The 17,859-nt window shown below is 38.7% G+C and overlaps 1 protein-coding gene across 1 annotated transcript; it reads right to left on the bottom strand.

Annotated features, from left to right (window-relative positions):
* Positions 1–202: 202 nt before the first annotated feature.
* On the bottom strand, positions 203–17,853 carry PECR (peroxisomal trans-2-enoyl-CoA reductase). Its single transcript, XM_066553804.1, has 8 exons — positions 17,736–17,853; positions 14,573–14,706; positions 7,099–7,264; positions 6,343–6,424; positions 4,704–4,800; positions 2,408–2,518; positions 1,673–1,784; positions 203–1,550 (listed from the first exon to the last, which is right to left on the bottom strand). Exons 1-8 carry the CDS (start codon positions 17,851–17,853, stop codon positions 1,462–1,464), a joined length of 909 nt encoding a protein of 302 aa, XP_066409901.1. The 3' UTR covers positions 203–1,461.
* Between the last annotated feature and the right edge of the window lie 6 nt (positions 17,854–17,859).

Here is a 17,859-nt window from a genome sequence, read left to right as displayed (position 1 = left end):
TTATTCATCTTTAACCTTCTTTTCCAGAATGATGTTAAGGATGTTGAAACAAAGTGTTAATAAACTAAATAATTTCATTTGAATGCAATGGGCTAGACTTCTAGAGTTAGTTATCTAACAAGTGCATTTGCTTCCAGGAATCCTCTTGCTGAGTACCCTGAACTAATATTTGCAATAAACAAAATACACCTTGCAAAAGAGGTTTGAAAAAAGTTGGCTTTATCTCTGTACCAACTTCTCACAGTCACATAAATGACTGTCCAGTTACTAAGAGGATAAAGCAGAAAGAATACACATGATGGTTCAAACTCCTCCCCCACCCAACACTGGCATTCATTTCATTTTTGCAGAGAACAAACAACCATCAGACTCTTACATTCAGTCCAAAATGAAGTATTAGAAGTTCCCTTCTATAGCAGCAACTTGATTCCAGGAATTTCAGTTTTTACAGCAAACAAGCACAGCCATAACACAATTTTTATATTTTCACTAAAGTGAGCAGACATGGGAACATTTGCCTTAAAGTGAATAAAAAATTTACAAATATAGTCTCTTCAAGTCATGGATTATAGGATTTCTGGTTTTTAAATGGCATCTCTGCATTGTTCACAAAAACCACACCTGAAGACAGTAATGAACAAAATTCTGTTAATATTGTAAGGCAACAAGTATGGATAAAAGGTGTTTTAGCTGACAAATGAGGAATTCCAAATTTCTCTTTTACTAGTGTAGCATACTGAAGAGAACACTGCAATATAAACCATGGATTTTGCATGTTAAATTGTTGAATCTATACTGTTCTCCATCACTGTATTTAGTATCTGCCTATTCTGTTGCCAAATTTAAGTTGCAGCCAGCTTAACTCCATTATGTCATTATATCTGCAAACAATTCAAAACATTCAAAATATGATATGCCATATTAGTTTTAAACATTAATAACAGTATTCCATCTTATTTTTATTTATTTTCAGAGAAATATTTACTCTACTTGGTCTTTAAAACCATTGCTGAACACTCAGTATGTGGCTGAACAGAAATAGTGTAGAGCTAACACTGACCCAAGGGTTACTGATGCAACTAACAGTAAAATATTTAAATTACCTTCTGTGTAAATTCATCAAGGACAGAAGGATTCCTAAACATTCCCTCTTGGCTATCTTCACTGCAAAATAAATATTCTTTTTATTCACTTCTGGCTGGGATTCTTCATTACTTAATGCCTGTGCAAATGGATAATTTGTCTTTTATATCTTTTCCGTTCCCAAAAGACTGAATGTTTTCAGGGTGAGTGTTTTCAGAGAAGAGATGTGAAATGTAAAGCCCTTCAAAAGTTTTAAATATAAACCAACAAAAATCAAGGCACTTAATGTAGTTACATATGAGCAAAATAAATTATTACTGAGATTAATGTGGTGAAATCACAAAGTGATATTATTAGCAAGGGTAAAGTCTCTTTCTTTTACAGCTTTGGTTTGAACTTGCCAGAAACAAGCTTTTTCAGCATTTCAGAATTTTTTCCTTCTGGTGGGGAGGGCCATCTGTCATGATCTGAGGAAAACAAATAGAAGAATTTACTTAGTTGATTGAGAAACTAGACATTTTACTTTTGTGTCCTCCCACTGCACAACTTTGATCACTTGAAGGGCTTTATTTTGTAGCCCATTTCTTACCAGGTATTTCTAGGCCATGGCCGTACAAACTCTGGCCACCATCCACAACCATGGTTATCCCAGTTATGAATGATGCGGCTGGAGACAGCAGGAAACATACTGCAGGAGAGATCTAGCAAAAGAATGGCATTTTAAAATCTTAATTTCAAAATCTCAAATTTTAATCTTTCTTAAACTGCTAGGAATTGTTCATGTCAAAGAAGCTTGTGAAATTTTTTACAAGCAAGATCTAGTAACATTTTCTACTTAGTAATAAAAACTCTAACAGCCTTAAAGCCATCCTTCCAGCCACAAACATCAAGCATTTAACAGAGGAAAACCAGTATGCTGTCACAGAGCAGCATCAGATACCAAAAAACAACAAAAATGTTGATCAGTTTATCAAAGATGCACATTCTTGGTGGAAGAAAGCTAAGTGCTTTTAAGATACACTTTTCCCCCCCTTAATATTCATTCTTTCATCCCTTCCTGCTGAAGTCAACTTTTTCAAGAAATAATGTCTACTATATCTACAACACTTCAGCTGTAAGAGGCAGCTGAATTAAATTTTCTTTACAACAGTGACTACTGGTTAAGTCCCTCACTTGGCACAACCACACACTGGTACAAGCTTTCTTCATTTTAAATATTCCATCACAGTGCAAAATTAAATCTTTTTTGTTCTCCATATAATAAAGTGGCTTCAAAATAGAGACAGAGAAGTAGGTGTACCAGAAGCATTCTGAAATACATTACCTCCTCAGGAACAGCTGACCTCTTGGCAGGAACCTTTGGTATGCTCTTTAACCACATCATTACACCTTGTTCTCCATAGTTTGCAACAGCAGTTTCTGAAAATACCAGTCCCTATTTAAAATAGTGACACTTAAGTTCTCTTGCATACATTTAAACTGATCATTCTAAAATTTGAAGTTGTCATTACTGATTTTCTGTGGGACTGAACTATCTAAAGAGCACTTGAATACAAGTTTTTGAATGTAATGGCATAGTATAATTTATACAAGAAGGTAATTTGGCTGCTAGCCACATCTCTGTTCAAGCACAATAATTCTGATTATTCTAATTCTCTGCTGTCACTTCAATAACAAAAAATTGGAGTATTAAACACTCAGACTCTGCTTTGAAATTACAAGCATTTCATGTTAAATTACAGCAGGAAACTACAAAGCCACAAGAACAAGTTCTCAAAAGTTTCTTGTCATTTGTAGGAGCACTAGACTGATTTATTGTGAATTACAGAAGCAGATTTCAGTCAGAATTCTGACTCTCCCTACTTAGCTGCTCCAGAAGCAGAAAAAGATGACTATGTTTGCTCTGTTGACCGCACAGTCACCAGAGTGACTGGTGAGAAGGAAGTTTTGAGAAGGAGGATAGCAATGTGAACACAGAGTTACATCCACCATTAGGACAGAACTTTTGGGAGTCAAGTTAAAGTAAAATAGCAACATTTGATTTCACCCATGAAGCATATACGCAGATGTTGAAGATACTGTATAATGTATGTGAAACTGGTTTTTTCAGACAGCACACTTCCCTGTCTATGTATCCATTCCCTACAGGTTACTCTTCTCCCATAAAGCAGTAACAATTTTGTATTGTTACCACAGACCTGATGGGTCCACAAAGGTGACAGAAGTATTATTGTAACTATAATACAACAGGGACTTCTGTTACCAGTATAGTAACAAAGCTAGCAAATACTTCTAAAAGAGCCAAAGCCCTGAAGTGTTTGCTTGTCAAAAACGTCTTCTGACATGTGCTATAATATCTAATCAGCATGATTCATTAGGTAATTAGCATGCCTGAAAAGTATATTCACATAATAATGCTGTCTTAATTACTTACTTCCCCAAGACTTGATAAATCAGAAAAAGCAGATAAACAGGAAATACAAGTCAGTACATCTTAACATTTAACATGTCTCCAGATGAATTGGGTCTCACAAAGGTTACATAAAAGCCTTTACCTGAATGATTAACAAACATCTGCCATTAAGCATTCTACGCTATGCCAAACAAAGCAAGCCAGATGTTTTAGGACAAGAGGCAAAAAGAATACACAGACATTCTACAAAAATAGTAGCAAGATCTTCCTAGGGATCACTTAAACAAGCATGACACTTCATTTATGACACTCACTGTCAGATAAGCTAAATTCTGGCTGTAGAAGTAGCTGGACAAAGTTTATGTTTCCTCTTTTAATTTCAAGGGAGTAAATGTGCAAAATAAATTGTGTATGAGAGAAAATTACAACAGATCACACATTCTCAAATGTCAAAGCTAGAGCTTCTATATAACTTCTGTATCTGCAGCACTACAAAACATAGCTGCTCTTTCTATACAGTTATTTAAAACAACTCTACCTGCTGTCTACTTCCTCAGAAATGTGGCAGGCATATTTTAGCTGACCTGTATAGTGGTTTCCTGTCTGCATGAATTTGTTACCAAAAAAAAATCAAAACATACATTTTTACATATGATTTCTCTGAGAGAAGGTACATTCCGACTACAGTCTCTTTATATGCCTAAAACTATACTAACTTAATATGTAGGAGACAAAGTAAAAGGTATTATGTGAGACATTCAGAGATTTTCAAAAGTTTGTAAACATAGGTGGAAACCATCAGCATACCTGAACCTCAAACAGAAAAGGTTTCCTGAACTCAGAAGTAATGTATCCATTACTGAAACACAGAGCATTCAGTAATTTCATGTCAAGGCTTTGTAAGACAGGTCACCAACTCCTACCAGTATTATTTCATTTAGCTATAAAAAATCTAAAAACCAAGCGTGCCAAGTCAAGGCAGAAAGCAGAAGCAATTTTATCCCACATCCTCTGACTCATCATCCAAAAGTACAAAACACTGTCAAATGGTCCAAAGAACACATTAAGGGAATTATAAATAAACAACTATATAAATAATCCACAAACAGTTACTGGTAATAAATTTAAAAATCTGTTTTGGTCCAAAAGCTCTAACTATGAACATGTGTAACAGGTAATTTTAATCAGACCATTTGCCATTACTTACAGGAGCAACACTGTTGATTCTCACTCCACTGTGAGCCCATTCTAAAGCTAAAGTCTTGGTTAGGTTATCCACTGCAGCTCTTGCAGCTCCTGTGTGCCTATGGAGAAAAGAAAGCAAAGGAGGCATCTGTTCCCTTAGCTAGGAGTATCCAGTGGTAATTCTACTGCAGCTTCATTAGGGTATTCAGAGTAATTCTCTATGGCTGGACCAAGCATCTGGAAGAGAGAGACTCTCTAGTTTCCAAGTTTGACCATAGCTTCACTGTTTAAACAAGCCATGCTGTGATTTCCTGCAATTTCATTGCTAGAAATACTTAAAATCTCTTTCCCAATGCAACATGGGGTCAGCTACACTCTACTGCAGGAGGAGGCTTCTAAAATAGAAACAGCTGAAGTTCAAACTGTAAAAATACCTGTAGCTTGCACAGGTAAAGCAACACTTGGAAGAACAGTGGTCTGAAAGATTGTTTAAATCTTCTGACAATCATGATTAAAGTAAATCACTATTCAAAAATTACTGTAGGTGGATGGAGATAGAGACATGAGAGTCAGTGAACTCCTACGCCTTGCTGCTGTAGGTAACCAGTCTGAAATGATTACAAGCTTGAACAAGTGCAAACAGAATTACTGCAGCAATGAATTGTAGACAGTTTTAGTCAGAGAAAATGAATAAATTTAGCTGCTTTAGCCTAGCAAAACAGACTAAGAGGAGACAGATACAATAGCTTCTCAGATACAGGGAAAGGATATGAAAAACTTAAGAAAAACCAAAGATAACTTATTCATATGTTTAGGCCAGAAATAGATAACCTCCAGGCACACTCTGAGAAAACAGGACAACTTTTATGTTCAAAATAAATATTTATAAAAAACTCCTATCAGGTGACTTTAGGCATGAGTGGTGGCTGGACTTGTAAAGGCATATCTTTTTCAACACTACACTTCTGCAAGTTCCAATCAATTTAATTTGGAAGTAGTTTTGTCTACCCCTCTACATACAATGGTTGCTTAGGAAAATTTTTTCACTGTGATTCAGAATGAACTTCTTTTTCCTCTTAGTTCAACTCAAATTGAAACATCTTCAGCCTATTTGCCATGATAGCTGAACCAGATACCACAGTGGAGATACTGAAATAACTGTAGCTTCAGCACCACCGTGTGGATCTCTATATTTATTCTGTACTGTGAAGAACAAGCTAGTGAGAAAATATGCTGCTGTTCCTTAAAAATGTTGGTTTTGAAAGCATTCAACCCTGAATGAGAACAACGAGAGATAATGCAACATTTGCTCAAAATATATTTTTATATTTCTTCAACAGAAACTCATTTTCCAAGTTAAAAAAAAACCAAACAAACAAAAAAACAAACAGCAAAGGGAACTATTACCAATTAAAGCTTCACTGGCAAGTCTTGCTTCATGGTTTCTTACAAACAAGTGGAGAGAGACCAGAGATGCCATCTACTGGATTAGTAAGAGATCCCCAGACATACTACCAAGTGATACTCTTGCTCTCTCTTGACCTAACTACTGTATTTCTATACTCTGCTGTGCCCAGTGCACACGTCTCTGAAGTGTTTAGGAACAGTTAGTATTTCTGAGGGAAAAATATAGGAAAGTATTAAAAGAAAATATATATTACGACATTCCAGGAAAGCCATTTCTCACGGCAGCAGTAATGTTGACAATGGCTCCTCCATGTTCCTGCATCCAGGCATTGTACACTGTATGAAGGAGGAAGATAACCTATAAATATCAGATGAAATGCATACAAATGAACTTGCCAACTGGAAACCAAACTTGGAGTCTTAACTGCAATCACACTACACATTTGTCATACTGGTTTAGAAGAACAATCTGCTATTTGTAGCACAGCCTTGCCAATCCAGAGGTGAAGCCATGAGGCAGCAGGCACGGTCCAGGTAAAGCTCAAGGGTTGCAAAGAAGCACTCGATGGAAATCGATTTCATGTTTTCATGCAAATTACTTTATTTTTTCACATTCCAAATGCTATCTGAGAATGACATACCATACTTAAATTTAAGCCTAAATTTATATCCCCGAAGAAAGTATTTTCCTTTGTTATACACAGTGAGTACAGGCCACAAAAGTTAAGTGGTTTTCCTATAGTCCTTTAAATGAGTACCCAAGTCAACTGACTTCCCAAACTTGGCCTTAAGCAGAAGATCATGCTTGCCTTAAATGTATGTTTGTATATATGAACAAATGTAATATACCATTTAATGCAAAGCTTGGGATAAGATTCAGGAAAACAAATACCCACTGTCAGGTAGGTGCATGAAAAGAAGCAGCTAGGGAAACTTGACATTTCTTCTGGTATTTCTGTAAAAAAACAAAACAACAAGTAAACATAAAAAGCTCAATGTTCAGACCTTACCTGCTTTGCAACAATAGAAGGTCCCTGTCAGATTGGTGTCTATCACAGCATTCCAGCCTTTTGCACGGATGGCTTCAGAAGGACTTGCAAACTGGCCCCCTCCATTATTCACCAGGAAGTCAATCTTCCCATGCAAACTCAGTGTAGACTTCATCAAAGCTTCTACCTGAAACAGTATTTGTTAGTGAGGTATGCTGATCAAGGTCTACACCCAGTTTTCTTCTCAGACAGTGTTTTCTCCCTCATACCCTTTTCACAGAAAAAGAGGAGGTTTAGCCTTCAGAGAGGCTTTAGATTGGTATGACAGGATTAGCCAGCTAAGAAGGACTGGGTTGTATCCATGTTTACTTAGAAAATTTTGCTGGTATAATGCAGGTGTTGCATAAAATACCAGCCCTAAAGAAGAAGGGGATTTAAGCTGCCAAAGATTTGCAAAATCAAACAGACATAAAAGCCCACTACACTTGACCTACTAAGAATCTCCTAATGTTTTTCAGAAGAGTGGGGGTGTTCACATGAGATCTGCAAAGAGTTCCATATAAGGTAGCTACTGTTATTTTTATCTGACCATATACCTGACCATTTTAAATAGAAAACATAACTAATCTTGTGGAGTTTTATCATCCTTATCTAGAAGTTTAGTATATTTACTACAGCTCTGACATATGAGCTGGCAATAGCCAGTCCTCTTACACAAGGCAAGAAGGTTAATTACCCTACAAAACATGAAGTCTAAAAAATGCTGGAAATACAAGTTGTTTTCTTTAGCAAAAATATTATTGCTAAGTAATAAGAACGCCATAGCAACAACTTAATATTTATCTCAAGAAACAGGAAATGGGACAAAATGATTGTTTCCGGCTTACATCATCAATCATAACTATATATCATGCATCAGTTATTCCTACTCAATCATATATAAAAAGATAACCTAGCATCTGTGGTCAGAGAAAAACACAGAAAAAAAATCCCCAAAAGTCAGGTGGAGCAATGCTGCCACTCAAGCAGATTGGGCTAGGGGAAGGATATCAACCAGCCTTGCTCTGTATTGAGTTAGCAATAGAACATCAGAAACAAAAAGAAGTGCAAGCAATGCATTATCTGTATCTCACAAGGAGTGTTACCAACCCAGTCTCACAAAGGCTGCCTTACTATTTACTTACTAATCTTTTATTTCTAACAGCACAGAATGGTTTAACAGGATAGTACGGATCCTGTAAGGATGTACCTCTTGAAAGGAAAAAACCCTAAGCAAGCATATAATGACTGAAAAACTAGTGCCTGCTGAGGAAAAAATGCCTTCAATACCTAAACTCAATGTTCAAATTCTGAATGTCATCCTATTCCTCACTTATTAATCACTACAGGTTGTGGGATGTGAGGAAAAAACGCAGAAAACCAAAACATCTGTGACAGCAGTCCCAAACTCACAGCTTGCGAGAACAGCCGTGCCACAAGGACATTCTGGCTTTTACTTTTCTCTTGTTATGAGCAAAGGAAAGTCATGTCTGGCTAGGCAGCAAAGGTTATGCTTTGCTCAGCAATATCAAACTCTTCTCCCTGTCAGTCTGAGAATCTTGCTTTGAATATTATTCTCTGTAAGTCACTGAAATATGGGCTCATTTATGGAACACAAATGGTTTCATACAAAGATTTGAACAGACTAAGGCCATTCAGTGGAAAGACGAGAGAGAGAAGGAAGAATGCTAATGATAAAAAAAAAACAACTGAAAACAAATTAACAAGAAAAATCCACTGAGAAGAGACATTAAAGCAACTTTTCAACAGCTGGACAAGATGTATGTTATATGCTATAGCATATCAATTCAAAATGGTTCATATGCTGCATTTAAGGAACTGTTGTTGTTCCTACATGTTGCACCATATTCTCAGGAAAAAAAAATTAAAAACCCAACAACAACAAACACGTATCAGTTCTGCTTTCTGAAAGCCAGGAAAGGCCAGAAGGCTCTCCAGTGACAGCTCAGATGGCTCCAACTGTAGCAATCTTCACAAAGCCTTCGGTGCTGTAGGAAAGTATCACTGCAGTGCTTCTCCCAGTTACAGTAAACACGGTGACTGCAGCCAGCAGCACAGGGAGAAGGAGGGTCCGGTAGAACACATTTAAACCACAGTGACTACTAAAGAAGATTCTTTTCTATTGCTATAATTAAGATATCCACTTGGAAGGAACTTCTTAGAAAAGCTATTAAAGACTCTCTTTGGAAGGAAAGCAAAACTGCGTGAGGTAGAGCTACTGGTTTAAGACATTCTTCTGAAAAAGACAGAAAAGAACAAAATCAGGCACTTCAGACATAACCAGAAGATTGGAACGCTGCAATAAGGAACTTTTGTGTGTGACTGCAACTTAGAGGTATTAGGCAGTAGCACATACTCACAGACAACTGAGATGACAGCAGTCACTGACTCAGGGAAAAGGGACAAATGTCCACATGCATTCACAGGTCACCCTGGGTCAGTAAAACACACAGGCAAACGACCCACTACAGAGTTTTAGAGATTTGTGATTTGGTGGCTAGAACAAAAAGGCATTCGGGCACAGTGGTAACAGGTATTTTTACTGTGTTACTGCTGTGTTATTTAAAAGTACAACAACAGGAATCTCTTATCCACAACTCCCCACCAAGCCACAGTCTTTCACGACAGGCTTCACACAGACAGGCATTAAGTATTTATAAACCAACTGAGCCTATGCTAAGCTATAAAGTTTATTGGAAAAGAAAAGCTACTAGTGAGTTCAGACACAAGGTATGTGCTAAGTAGCACTACTGAGCCTGTCTGAAGTTGTCTTGTTGATGTCCAACTGACAGATTTTACCCTCGGGGTCTGGTCCTGCAGGTTCTGCTGCTGGAGCTCAAGTATGGAAAGGAGACACCATGGACAGAATTCTAAATTGTTGATTTCAAGAACAGTCATGGCCTACCAGAAGTACAAGGATTTATCTTCACTTACCTAGACATGTAAGCTTCTACTTATCTAGGTGCCAGTTAAAGAAATGTTTGTCCACAGAGTATAGCAAAAAGGCTTTACAAGTGTAAGGATTTAAAGAGTACTGCTGCCTGTCTCAAAACACTGTCAAAGCCACAGAAGGAACTTACCGTAAGATGATAAGGCACCAAAGCAGGAACTTGAGAGAAGCACAGAAGGGAGGAATTTGCAACAGGAAAGCATTAATTCCAGGCCTAGCAGAGGTAAGATCAGGTCAGAACATCTTGGTTAATGCATCTGGACAAAAGCGCCCACTGTGGCAAACTGTGGGAAAGGAAGCAACTGCTCATACACATCACCCCAAGATATGGGAATGGCACCTGTGACCACCCCATGGGTACTTGAAACCTGGCCAGTGTGAAGGTGGCACCCCCAGGAGACTGACAGGACACTGCTGCATCCATGGCTCGTGACTATCACCTGCTTGGTCTCTGTCTCTCTCCCTCCCTTCCTCCCCTTAATTCAGATATTCATTCCTCATGTCTTGTCCCTGTCCACAGATTTTGCTGTAGCTCAAAATTCAAGACACAAAAAGAGATAAATAGAGATACATGTGCACACAGAACTGTCTGGTTTGCATCTCAGCAAGAGAAAACTGATCTGCTCTCAACACACTATGAGGACAGGAAATATGCAAACAATGAAAATCACTTCAGTTTCATAATCACTAAGAAGCAACATCTATCACTGTATACACTCCAAACCACAGGAAAAGGGAACAGGTGCACAACCACTGCTCCAGGATAAAGCCCCATGACAGAATACAGAAATATATTCTGATCACAGAATAGAGAAACCTCAGGTCCTCTTATCCCAGAACCTTCTACTCTGCCATTTTTAAAAATAAAACAGGTTTTTTATTCTTTACAGAACACTCAATGGAAAACTAGTCAAAGCAGCAGCAAACTCATGACAAAAATAAGCCTGACAGGTTATGCAGTGGTTCAAAATCCTCCATCAAGCAGGATTATTTCTTGCACATTAAACAAAAAGTAAGCTTTGCTAGAAAGCAAAAGGACCTCTGAGGATGAAGATTTAGAGACTTAAAAATGTGATTCCCATGATACTTGCCATCAAGCTTCTGCAGTAATTAATTCACTGCACCTTCTTTGCCTCCTCCTAGGCCAGAAAGAGCTCTAGCAAACATCCTGGACTACATGATGAGGGATCAACCTTCTAATGCTTGAATTTCACAGATCCAAACTAGAGGCATGAACCATGTCATCTTCAAAGCAGGTCAGTTACTTTAAGATTTGCAATAGGAGGCAAAAAATAATCTTCTGGCAATTTGAAATCACCTTCATCTTTCTTAAATTTTACCTATTCAAAGTCCCTTCCTCCAGTTTATAAAATTCAAACCAGGACAAAATTTATAGAGGCCTTTAGAGATATGCAGAACAATTGACAGAGAAGGAGGGATAAAAAAATGGCATTTTGTAGTAAAAAGAAATGGCTTGATCCTATAGGTGATGAGGGCGGCTTCCTTTGAAACAAAGACTTACTCTTAAAAAGACTTCAGTGAGATGTCAGAGGGAATGATATATTAAATGAATTATGTACTTCAGGAAACTTCCTGGGCTTTGAAGCTTGCGATAGATCACTTCTGACATCTAAGGGAGCTTGAACTCCAAAGTTTTTTCTTTTCTTGTTGAAACATTTATACTGTTTTTCTCCTGCACATGTTCTTTGGTACCTGGTATAAGAGCTAAGAAGGAGGATGTTGTGACTCACAGGGAATTCTTGAGGAGGCTGCTCCTCTCTACCCAACAATGCGCTCCCGTGATTTCTGAGGTAAATACTCTTCACTCACACTAAGCTGAAAGCAAACAGTGAGTTGTAATGTTGCTAATGAGTAGCACACAGAGCCAACACAGTTGTAACTAGTCCCACTTCTTTCATGAGGGAAACCAAAAGCTGACATGCCCTCCAGTCCCCTCTTCCACTGTAACAGGAAGCTCTTCCTGTATTTGTGAAAATACTGAAGTGAGTTATATTACTGTGTTACCTCTACTCAATATTTGCCTCCTAAGCTAGAAAAATCCTTAACAATATCTTTTACTGATTCCTGTTCCTATGACTCCAAGTTCTAGGCACTAAATTTTAAGTTAAGAATGGAGTAGGTTTGGAAAGTGGATGTACAATACTCTTTGAATCAAAGTAAAAGCCCAAAGGTACTTTTCCTCTAGTTTCCACAAGGCAAGCAAGTGCAAATTAGGAAAAAAGTACTTTCACCATTACTGCTCTAGGAGACATAATAAAGAAGCAATAGTAAGCAGTGGGATGTGGAAAACCTGCCATACACCTCAGTTCTGACAGATTTTAGCAGTGTAAGTTAACAATTGTTAATTTGAGTTTATCTAGTTTCAACTTACACTTAGGTGCTTTGGTTTGTAAGGAAGTGCTATCCTCATTACAAATTTGAGACCTGAAAACACAAATTTCTGGTCCAACAGTAAATTTAGAAATTAAGTAACACATGATCAGGATTTAGCAATCTTTGAGAATCTCAGCATTAACAGAAGAGAACAGAGCCAGAGAGGCACAAGCTGAAGAATAAAAATCATAGGATGTCTCTAACCAATAAAATATCTGGTCTTGGAGATGGGCATCTGGAATGGAGAAATATTTACCAGGTACACAAGTTCTTATGTTAACATGCAACAGAAACTGCATTCCTTATTCAGATTGTCAGCAAAAGGCTTATGAAATTCTCATAGTATTTTTTTCCTAAATAGGACTTCAACAGAAATAAGAGCAGTTGCAGAACTGAAGTGAGTCAAACTATAAGACTAAATCAATGACTGAAAAGCTCAAGACTTTTGAGAGTTCAATCTGCCTTTTTCCTCTGAAGCCTATCTTCAATAGAAACAGACATGAAAGGACAATGGTTGAAGAGAACTTCCACTGATAGGAGACATCCAATAGAAGCTTCACTAATATCATATGAAAAGTTCTAGGAAAGTTCAGGTGTGCCTGCAAATGGGTAGAGTTTAAATTGGAAACAGGACAAATTTATGATAAAACTGCAAGGTAACAATAAAGACAGAAGTTTCTTCATATCTTTACATAGCATTATAAAGAAGGCTTGAAAATACCTTCAAAAATTTCCAAAGCCACTTAAGCCTGTTTTGTCAAATAGGTATTTAGCCACACTTAAGAAGGAAACAAAGAAGGAACATCAGTTTAGTGGAGATTACCTCATTTCACCATCCAAGCAAACCCCAAACCATCTCACAGAACACTGTAGTTCTCACTGATCAATTTCAGACTGATCTAGAAAATAAGATTCACCTGGAGAAGGTTAAGCATGGCAGAATACTCTCTGCAAGAAACAGACCTGAAGAAAGCTTATCCCTTTTTTCCTCTTTACCTCTTTTCTTTCCTGTAGCTTTAATCATGCAAGTTGCCCTCTGACATCTGCCATAACCTATTATGTTGCACTGCTGATGCCAGTAAATACACACCTAAAATTCACTGGTAGGTGAAGTGACATACTGCACAGCCCCAGGGTTCCTCTCCTTCAGGAGAGAAAGTCTGAGTAGATCACTATAAATATTTTATGGCATGAACTGTTCCACAAGGGAAGAATTTTAATTTTTATTTGTTCTATGGCTATATCGTAGAATATTTCCAGAATCCTTATAGCTACTGAAGGTCATTAATATTTAGGTTAAGAGAGACTTTGAGAGGTTTAAAAAAATGTAGCAATCAGTGGTTACTGGAAGATTTTCTAGCTGTTTTCAAAAACTTGAAAATCCAACCTGAAGTTGGACTTTTAAATATTTAATTACAGAGAAAAAAATTACGAGGTGCATGCAGACTTCTGAAGAACCTGGATTATGTACTTTTGCTCTTGATCTTCCATTTTTTGTAAAATGAAGAAAAAAATTAAAAATCAACTTGAATAGTAACAGAGCTTGCAATGAGGCACACCTCAAACTGTAACCAAAATTTCTGACATGGCTAAAATATTATATATATCTCTGGGGTTTTTGGCTTACTACAAGCTAAACTGACAATGCAGGGCACTTGTGTCAAGTCACAAGCATTAAGATTCCATGCTACGCCTTCCTGTTTGAAGGAACTATTCTGAGGCTTCCATCTTCACAAGTTTACACCCCCTCACTTCTGTCACAGAAATGTGACAAAGAATCATGCTAAGTGGGCTCTGCCTCACTGTAGAACATGCCAGTTCCAAGGCCTGCATCTCCCAGAAATATCTGAAATATGTAGCATGGTCAGAAATATATTTGCCAATATTTACAAATGCTTTTTTGCTTAGGTGGCTAACAAATGTCTTCCCTTGGGAAGCACACCTATCCAGATCAATTTTTTATCTTTGCTCCACCTTTCCCCTGATCTAAGCTACTTTTGAAAAGGCCAGAAATCTTTAGAGATCTGAGAATTTATACACACAATTTGCTTTTGATATGTTGAGCCCCAGAACAAGGTCAATAATCTTTACCTCTTCTTCTTTGCGGATATTGCACTCCATGGGGGTCACCTGGGCAGGACTCATAGAGGCAAATCTGTTATTCAGCTCTTCTGCTGCAGCTTTTAATCGGTCAAATTTACGAGAGGCAATAACAACACTGCAACCTGTGTGCGGAGACAAAATGAAACATCATTCAGCTAACACAATATTGCTATATTTTTAGTAACATCATGGAGATGTCTTGTAGGATGTGCATTTATTAGTCACTGACTAGAAAATACAGTGTTGAAGTTCTTGCAAGAGAGAGAAATACCGATGTCAAATGCTTCTTAGCAACAAGATCCCTCTGTGCCAGGAAAAGAGCAATTAAAAAAAAATGTCCACAAGATTTCCTCTCCTTCCTGCAGTAGAGAAGATAACCTGTGTATTGCAGAGTCAGCAAAGCAGCTTTCAGACATCACTCCTGCTGCTGCTTCTGCACACAGCTGCCTCATTTATCAATTAAGTGATTTAAAGATGTTTCAGCAGGTCTTGATTACAAAAAATGCTTGCTCTTAGAACCACAAAAATAATCTTGTACAACTGGCTGTAATTTTGAGTAGCAGTGAGTAAATGTAATGGTCTGGTTTTTAACTCTACAGAGACTGAAGGAAAGGATAATAGCCTCACAAGATTAATCCCTATCTGCAGTCTACAGACAGTGGGAACAGAGCCCTCCCTGTGGCACTGCAGAATCCTAGCTGCAGAAAGGAGAGGAAAAAAAAATCAGGCAGGAGCTCAAGTACTCCTTTTTTCAGCATTTGGAGGCAGAAGGATTCATTCTACAGAGAAAAAACAATGCGGGTGCCAAACTTAAGTCAAGCACTCACACTACAACCAGTCTGATCTCTTCTGTCACACCAGTGGACTCAGGACAGCTTTAAGGCTTCAGCAATTGCTACCACACAGACTAAACCAAAGGACACCAAATTAATTCCTAGTGCAAATCCAGCAGGCAATTTCATGTAATGATAAGCAAATGGATAAGTAAATTACTAGCCAAGCAGGCAAGGAAATCTTGCTGCCAGTTTGCTCCTTCCATCATCTTAGCATTTCAGCAGAAGTATTCTCTTCTTCATATCAGGTCTGCTGCTCATCTGCTTTAATATAAACCATCCTCAAGCAACCAAAAAAAAAGGGAAAAAGTTAATATCTTGCCAGGCGTGGGGGTTTTTCCCCCCACCTCTGTTGCAGAGTGGAATTTGGCCTCTCATGTGATCAAGCAAACACCAGAATCAAATCAAAATAACTAGGGGGAGGAAAGAGCAGCAAGCTGTTCATTTGACTCAGACAGTCTTGTGAATCTATATATTAAAAAAATATTAAAAATAAAGGCATTTAATTCTTCCAGGGGGAAGCTTTACAACTACGTATCCTTAGGAATAGGAGCTTCACCTTTAATTAGTGGCTATCTTAAAACAACACATATAAAGACAGTAGTCTCTGAGGTCTCCTGATTTTTTTTTAAGAACTCCAGTCTCTTGCACAACCACCTAACTAAAGTAAAGTTCATAAAATGCCACACACAATTACCAATTGTCACAAAATATTGAATCACAGTAGCCTAATTGTATTTACCCACTTAAGTGCTTATTAATACACACATTGATATAGAATAAGGTCCAGTAAGAGACTATATTTTAGCTAAATGTACTAATTGGGAGAGGGAGAGATTCTAATCACTGAAGACCATTAGGTACATACTGTGCAAGCTGACAACATCACTTAATTTTCTTCACAAAGAATGACTGGACCATTTCCTGATGGGTCAGGAAAAAGGGCACAAGTTTCCAGATAAAAGGTTTAAATTTGTCCAGAAGGCCTCAAAGGAGACTGGTTATATGAACATTGTATATCACAACTAGCATTATGTGTCACTGCTCCTATGCCTGTAAGAACCAGTCCCCCTTACCTGAAGTGCAGGGTATACATGGAAGTAGTTCCTAATCGTTATCTTGTCAGGAGTAACCAGCAAGTCTACAGGTAAGGAAGGTTATTCAGTCACTCTTAAGCTCTGTATATCTCTTCATTTTTTCTCATGTGCTTTGTATAGATTTGTTTTCTATTGTGTTCTATTTAGGCTGTTATGGACACACTTTTGTTATTGTATTTTTCTTGAGAAAAACAGCAAAAATCAAATTAATCACAATTTTAAGGTAACTGGGTAACATCACCAACCAACAGTATGATGATGCTTTAAAAGTAGCTCTTTAAAGCACAATGTAAGGACACCTAAAAAAAATAAATACTCATTTCCCCATAATACAAAGGTAACAGAACTAATCCTCCATTCAGCTCTACAAAGCAAGTGGAAGCTGCGGCACAAAGGCCAGGAGAGGCAGAGACGTCTCCCAGCACACCCTTAACAAAGAAAGCTCTTTACTATGCAGTGCAGCGGTGCACATTCCAGCACCGCAAACCACGGGAGTGTGACACCGAGAGGTGTAACACCAGCGCTGGTATTCTGAAGGCGCCGAATCTAATCGTGACAATAAACTACCCAAACCCAGGCTGATGCCGATGATCCCTTAGCAGAGTTGAAATCTGCAGGAAAGGTTTTGCAAGGTGGATGTAGGAGTCATTCCTACCTCTCCTGGTCTCATATCAGACAGTCAGGAGACTGCCTTTCACTCTAGGTTTTATCACTTCTCTGTATTTAGCGTGGAAAGAAAAGCTACGCCGTGCACCATGAAGATGTTCTTCAATTTCAGGACGTTCCTGAAACCGCAGACACTGGGAGAAGCACCACGTCTCTAAGATGTTACTGTGCAGGCAGCATTTAAGGATACTGCTCTGTAAGAATCAAGGTTCAACAACCTCGTAAATCCTCCAGTTAAAGCGAGACGAGAACTCACTGAAGGGAGAGTCGGAGAGAAAGAAAGGGTCCTGGTTTTAACATAACCTCGCTGACCTCTGTGTTTAAATAGCGAGTGTTTTGCGGGCCAAAAGGCACAGCCCCACATCAACCTCACCTCGTACCCCTTGCTGACCCTGTCACAAAGTCCCACCCATGGGCTCCTGGCGCCGTCCCCGAGCGCCGTCAGGACCCGAAAGGCAGCAGAGCCCGCGGGCACTTCCTGACGGCCCCTCGAACTCCACCCGCCCGGCCCCGCTGCCCCACCGGAGCTTCCTGCGGAGCCCGCTCCGCGCCCACCTAGCGCCAGCAGGTCGGCGGCGATGGCCTTGCCGATGCCGGTGCCGCCGCCGGTGACAATGGCGACCCGCCCGCGGAACAGCCCCGCCGCCAGCAGCCCGCGCCCCGCCGCCGCCATCTTCCC

This window comes from Molothrus aeneus, chromosome 7, assembly GCF_037042795.1.
Source record: "Molothrus aeneus isolate 106 chromosome 7, BPBGC_Maene_1.0, whole genome shotgun sequence".
NCBI lineage: Eukaryota > Metazoa > Chordata > Aves > Passeriformes > Icteridae > Molothrus > Molothrus aeneus.
This window is presented reverse-complemented; position numbering and strand designations above follow the sequence as displayed.